Source organism: Carassius gibelio, chromosome B19, assembly GCF_023724105.1.
Source record: "Carassius gibelio isolate Cgi1373 ecotype wild population from Czech Republic chromosome B19, carGib1.2-hapl.c, whole genome shotgun sequence".
NCBI lineage: Eukaryota > Metazoa > Chordata > Actinopteri > Cypriniformes > Cyprinidae > Carassius > Carassius gibelio.
In genome coordinates this window covers 31,689,671-31,696,958 of record NC_068414.1, presented here as the reverse complement: position 1 = coordinate 31,696,958, position 7,288 = coordinate 31,689,671, and the positions used below count along the sequence as shown (strand labels likewise).

At 37.6% G+C, this 7,288-nt stretch overlaps 1 protein-coding gene across 1 annotated transcript; it reads right to left on the bottom strand.

The window, feature by feature from the left end:
* Positions 1 to 2,883: 2,883 nt before the first annotated feature.
* LOC127978882 (4-galactosyl-N-acetylglucosaminide 3-alpha-L-fucosyltransferase 9-like) lies at positions 2,884 to 4,035 on the bottom strand. Its single transcript, XM_052583837.1, has one exon. The coding sequence runs from the start codon at positions 4,033 to 4,035 to the stop codon at positions 2,884 to 2,886; it is 1,152 nt and encodes a 383-aa protein (XP_052439797.1).
* Positions 4,036 to 7,288: the final 3,253 nt, after the last annotated feature.

Genomic DNA, 7,288 nt, shown 5'->3' with positions numbered 1-7,288 from the left:
GTTCAGAAGAACAGCGTACTTTGATTAAAAAGTTGATTAGAGAGGGGAAAACCTATAAAGAGGTGCAAAAAATGATAGGCTGTTCAGCTAAAATGATCTCCAATGCCTTAAAATGGAGAGCAAAACCAGAGAGACGTGGAAGAAAACGGAAGACAACCATCAAAATGGATAGAAGAATAACCAGAATGGCAAAGGCTCAGCCAATGATCACCTCCAGGATGATCAAAGACAGTCTGGAGTTACCTGTAAGTACTGTGACAGTTAGAAGACGTCTGTGTGAAGCTAATCTATTTTCAAGAATCCCCCGCAAAGTCCCTCTGTTAAAAAAAAGGCATGTGCAGAAGAGGTTACAATTTGCCAAAGAACACATCAACTGGCCTAAAGAGAAATGGAGGAACATTTTGTGGACTGATGAGAGTAAAATTGTTCTTTTTGGGTCCAAGGGCCACAGGCAGTTTGTGAGACGACCCCCAAACTCTGAATTTAAGCCACAGTACACAGTGAAGACAGTGAAGCATGGAGGTGCAAGCATCATGATATGGGCATGTTTCTCCTACTATGGTGTTGGGCCTATTTATCGCATACCAGGGATCATGGATCAGTTTGCATATGTTAAAATACTTGAAGAGGTCATGTTGCCCTATGCTGAAGAGGACATGCCCTTGAAATGGTTGTTTCAACAAGACAATGACCCAAAACACACTAGTAAACGGGCAAAGTCTTGGTTCCAAACCAACAAAATTAATGTTATGGAGTGGCCAGCCCAATCTCCAGACCTTAATCCAATTGAGAACTTGTGGGGTGATATCAAAAATGCTGTTTCTGAAGCAAAACCAAGAAATGTGAATGAATTGTGGAATGTTGTTAAAGAATCATGGAGTGGAATAACAGCTGAGAGGTGCCACAAGTTGGTTGACTCCATGCCACACAGATGTCAAGCAGTTTTAAAAAACTGTGGTCATACAACTAAATATTAGTTTAGTGATTCACAGGATTGCTAAATCCCAGAAAAAAAAAATGTTTGTACAAAATAGTTTTGAGTTTGTACAGTCAAAGGTAGACACTGCTATTTTTTTGAACACACCCCTTTCAACTAATTGCCCAATTGCACAGCCTTAAGAGCGTGCATATCATGAATGCTGGGTCTTGTTTGTTTTCTGACAATCTACTGAACCTACTGGTAACTTGTTTGCCACGTAGCAATAAAAAATATACTAAAAACCTTGATTATTCTGGTTAGTCACATTGTACTGCTATTATTTTGAACAATACTGTATATACATATATATATATATATATATATATATATATATATATATATATATATATATATATATATATATATAGCTATAATTTTTTTCTTGCCCCCATGATTCAAATGTCGTCCCTGATAATAATAATATTATCAGTGTCTGTATCATCAAATCAAATCAAGTTTAAATCTCCTGTTGAGGATGATTGACAGGTGAACTTACAAAACAATTTACACTTTATTAATGTGTTTTATTCTTCAACTGTGGTATAATGTTAATTACAACAAAATAATAATAATAATAATTTCAGTTTATCCTGCAGTCTGCAGAAAATAACGAAGGTTGTTGACATTAATGTGTTTACATTGAAATCGTAAACATTAACGGGATACTCCATCCCAAAATGGAAATTGTGTCATTAATCACCTACCCCCATGTTGTTCCAAACCCATTAAAGCTCTGTTCATCTTCGGAACACAGTTTAAGATATTTTGGATGAAAACTTGGAGGCTTGAGACTGTCCCACAGACTGCCCAGTAAATAACAGTATCAAGTTCCAAAAAAGGTATAAAAGTCATCGTCAGAATACTCCATCTGCCATCAGATGTGCAATCTGGGTTATATGAAGAGACAAGAATGCTTTTTGTAAGCAAAGAAAACAGTCTCTTCTGTGTCTCTACATGTTACCATATGCTGGTAGGATATGCTGTTTTACTGTTCCTGTGGCTCGGTGGTAGAGCATTGCATTAGCAGCGCAAATGGTTGTGGGTTCAATTCCCAGGGAGCACATGTTAGGTAAAAAATGTTAGTCTGAATGCACTGTGAGTTGCTTAGGATAAAAGCGTCTGCTTAATGCGTAAATTTTATACATAGCACACACAGACACAGAGGAGACCGTTGACAAAGGATTTTTTTCTTTGCATACAAAGTGTTCCCGATGCTTCATATAACCCAGATTGCATGTATGATGGGAGATGGAGTATTCTGAGGATGACTTTCATACCTTTGAAGGACCTTGACACTGTTATTTACTTGGCAGTCTATGGGACAGTCTCAAGCCTCCAGGTTTTCATCCAAAATATCCTAAATTGTGTTCCAAAGACAAACAGAGCTTTATTGGGTTTGGAACGACATGGGGGTAAGTGATTAATGACAATATTTTCATTTTGGGAAGGAGTATCCCTTTAATGTAGTTATTTGCAGGTTATGACATTACAAGTTATTTGTGGTTGTTGGTAAATGCCCATTTTAAATCCAAAGGAGGTGAAAAGTCTCTCTACTCATGACCAGGGGCGTAGCAGCAGCTTTAAAAAGAGGTGATTCTGTCCCCCATGCTTTGTTTGACCCACCACCGATATTTCCGCCAGTGTTTTCTGGTTTGTTTATTTAGATTTGAGTTGACTAACATTTTAACCAATCACAAGACGAATAATCTCTTGGGCGCATCTGTCATGAGCTTCAAATCTCCAGTTGAGCTCGTGATTTCACTTTGCTCTGGCCATTGAGGGTCACATCACCTGACAGCTGATCCCCCCCCCCCCCACACACACACACACAGTCTTTTAAAATGCCTGCTACGCTCCTGCTCATGACTTACCTCACCATTCACTGAGCATCTGTTATAGTGCCATCAACCCCAGAACCATTTGTTGAGATCTTTGACCACTTTGTAGTGCTTATTCCTTCTAATATGATCACAAATCCAACAGGCATGTTCAAGACCAAAGTATGTTGGCTTTGAAACAAAACGTTCTCTCCAGGTGAAGTACTGCATATAAAGGTCCTCGTTTTGGTCGAGGTGTTTCAGATGATCGGCCAGTTCTTTTGGGGATGGAAAGTCATCCACATGAATGAAGGCTTTACTTGGTATGAACAGCTCATAGTTTTCTCTGGGCGGGCCAATAACAACAGGAACGGTACCAAGCCCTAGAGGATTGAACAGCTTCTCTGTCACATAGTCTCTATGAATGGAATTCTCAAAAGACAAGTAGAATTTGCAACTAGACACTAAACTGGAATACTCCTTATCATTAACTGGTTTGTTGAAGTGCCCGCCATAAGTTGACACGTCAATGAATTTCACTAACTCATTATAATAATGTGATCGCTTAAGGTCTGGGCTATAGTGACTTACTACCCAACAAACTAATTTGTCCTTCTTTGGGATAGTATATTTTTTCTCTTCCTCTGTGCTTTCTGTGATCCTACCGTAAGGTACTGGAATATCCGAGTCCCAGCGGTAGCTTGAAGTCAGATTAAATAGTTCCTTTAGCAAGGGAATTTGATTTGTATATGTTGGAGACTCCATATTCCACCATACCCACTTCTGTAAAGCTGGTCGTGGGAGTTGTGGTATGTTGGATAAATCCCCACTAATATCTCTATGATGGATCATTACCCCATGTGCTTGGTTAAATAGACCTCTGTCATCCGTTAAATGGCAGCCATGGATACCGAAAGCCGAACTGCAGGGTCTTAAATTAAAACTGACACCAAAAGGCCACATCCAGATTAACACAATGGTGTCTGGTTCTTCTTTCTCTTTAGATGTTGCTATCAGATCTTGGTCCAAGGGGATGTCTGGGCTGCACTTGTAGTTATGCATCTTAAGAACGCTGAGGCAAGTTTCTGTGTTATTTATCTGGACATGAGCGCCAGTGAATTTGCTGAAAAAGTTTTTGGTTGAGTCGTGGTACAGGTACATGTAGATTGTAAGAAATGCCATCAAAAGTATGGCGATTGTAATGTTCTTAGTGGTTTTTGAAATAGTTGTTTTGTCCATCACTAATGTAGAGAAAAAGATGTAAAATGGATTAATATGTGGCTTGAAATATGTGACTCTGGACAACAAAACCAGTCATAAGGGTAATAAAAAAAAAAAAGCGTTCTATTTGTTTGTTAGGATACGACAATATTTGGCCGAGATATAACTGTTTGAACATGTGCAATTAACTGGTGCAAAAAAATCTAGATGTTGAGAAAATCGCCTTTAAAATTGTCCAAATGAAGTCCTAGCAATGTATATTACTAATCCAATTTTTTTTTTTTTAAATAATCAGAGTTTTGATACATTTATGGTAGGAAATTTATAGAGTTGTTCTGATTCCAATACTAGTAACGGAAATATCACCGATACCACAACAAATTCTGGCATTGGCATCGGCGAGTACATGAACCCATATACCGATCCGATACCATTTTCTTAAACAAGACCTAGTTATGACCGCTAGCTTTGCCTAACCGCTGCACGGTTCTTCTTCGCTGCTCAGAATGCATTGCAAACACAAGAAGTTTTGCTGTGTTGCCACAAGCAACCCGTTTAGAGCATCTAAGAAGAAATGAAAACGCGTTAGCAGCACTGATCTATATATGACTGGATTGCTCATCACGTTCTAAACTGCCAACAGACAGTGAAGCCAATTCTATAATATAGATCAGTGGTTAGCAGTATGTCCGCTGTTTAGTAGTATTTCATACTGGACCAACCAGACAGTAAAAGGCGACTAGGGATGGCACAAGTACTGGCACTTCACTACCAAGTCGGTGCTGAAAAAGTAAAAATGTGATGATACCAGCGTCTCTTTAGTACCGGTAGTAAGTTACAGACTCCCGAGTATATTCGGTACCCTCAGCTGCATTCAGTCACTTCTTTGTAAGTCTAATGGTGAATTCAAGTCAACTCGTATTGATCGTTTTTATGAGTTGAATGGTCATGAACGAAACCACAATATCGTAAATACCAGAGGGGAGCTCGGGATTTTCTTTAAGCCCCGATCTGTACGAGTTGGGGGCGTGTCAGTGATTAACATGGCAGAATATACAATACTTAAAGGTATTTAGCTGTGATATTGTCAGACTTTTCTATTTACAGCACAGTAAGTTAATCAACGACGCAAAATATGATGGCACTATAATATAACAATGCAACTTGTAACAATAAAGTTGGCAGTGGCTTCATAAATTAATTTAAAACATAAAAAAATGAAGTATACCTAATGCACATTTCATTGTTCTTCATTTTCTAGAACAAGAGTTTAAGAACATTGCTGTATTTTTGTGTTTTTAATTAAGAGAAAGTACTCCGCCATCTTGCTCCGACCAAAGTGACTTGAATGCACATGCCGTCGTAAGCATGACTTCCCACCTCGTGCGTACGAACTTCCCAATTTACACAGGGCTAGTAGTTTATACCCAAGTAGTAGTGACCCAAGTTTGAAATACTTGGGTCACATCATTAGAAATGATTTAAATGATGAAGATGATGTGCAGCGCCAGTGCTGTAGGTTATATGGGCAAGCTAATATGCTGGCTCGTAAATTTTATATGTGTACTGATGCTGTTAAAATAGCTCTATTTAGGGCATTCTGTACATCTTTTTATACAGCTCACTTATGGTGTAGGTATGCTGAAGCTAAAATGCAAAAACTCCAGGTGGCATTTAATGATGCGCTAAGAATTTTGCTTAAACATCCAAGGTGGACAAGTGCAAGCCAATTGTTTGTATCTAATAATGTACCTACTTTGCATGCTGTCTTAAGGAAGTGTATGTATAATTTCATATGTCGGCTGAATGATTCAAAAAATGGTATCATAATGGTCTTAAATGATGTTACATTAAGTGATGCAAGGTATTTTTCCAGCTTGCGGAAGCATTGGAATGCAAGCTTGTATGTCTTTTAAATTCTCTGTGTGTATTTTCCTCTTAATTCTTTCTTCTTTTCATATGGACCATGAGTCTGAAATAAAGAGTAATATATACAGCTGTATATACAGATGCACACCCAGGTATCGGACCAGTACTCGGTATCGGCCGATACCCTGAGCCCAGGTATCGGAATCGGGAAGAGAAAAAGGGTATCGGAACATCTCTAGAAATTTACAAAATATCTTTATGGAACATGATCTTTATTTAAAATCCTTATGATTTTTGGCATAAAAATATATATATTTACATAATTTTGACCCATACAATGCATTGTTGGCTTAGCCATTACTACAAATATAAACATATTATGACATGGGCTTTAAAACATATAAATGTTCATCTTGAGTTGTATTGGAAAATATTCAATAACATTTTATTTTACAGAGTCCTTGTTAAATATTGTTATTATACTGAAACAAATTATTTTAGCTATATTTAAACTAATTTAGTTGATTAACTTTCAGCAAAATGTATTTAAATGTATATAAAATAAATTGATTGCTACCACAAATTGCTTACCATAAATTTTTTTTGTAAATTCAATGAATCATATGCTTACGCTGGTGATACACGTGGCAACTTCTCGGGCAATGTTGCCAGGCAACTTTGGTTAATTTTGGCGTCAACGGGCAACCCGGTGACACACAGGGCACACGACCAGCCGTTTACACCTTGAGCAAGGAAAAATAAGGGACACCCACCACACAAAAGAAGAAATCTTGAAGAACATGGGTAACTAAACAGTTTCTTGTCCTTAGCAGCTTTCACAGTAGAGAAAAAAATATATTATCATTGGGGAACAGAAACTGTTTGGTTACCCACATTCTTCAAAGTATCTTCCATGTTTAACTGAAGGAAGAAATTATTACAGGTTTGTAACAACTTGTGTGTAAACTAGGATAGCATTTTTGGGCTTTCTTTTCTGGCTTTTCTTTCTCTTTTAATAAAAAATGTAGGCTATATCAGTTTATTAAAAAAAAAATCTTTTTTTTATATGTATTTTCTTTTTCAACTGAAAAAACAAATACGTTGACTTACCTCTATCGGAAAAGTCGAGAGCATCAAAATGTAGTAGTCTTGTGTGAGTCACGTCCTGATAAACCAGTCCTCTTATAATGTATGTATGCTATATGATAGACGAACTTGTCAGGTGAGGTGCTGCAGGTGACACGTTGCTGGTTTCGCATACTATTTTTGAATATTAAAATGTGTTGACGAGACACTTGCGTCTTTGTTAAAGACTATGTGCTTTCCGGTCTAAAATGCATTCATGCATTTAGCAGACCCTTTTATTTATTCAGTGACATACATCAAAAGCAATCTGTAGTAG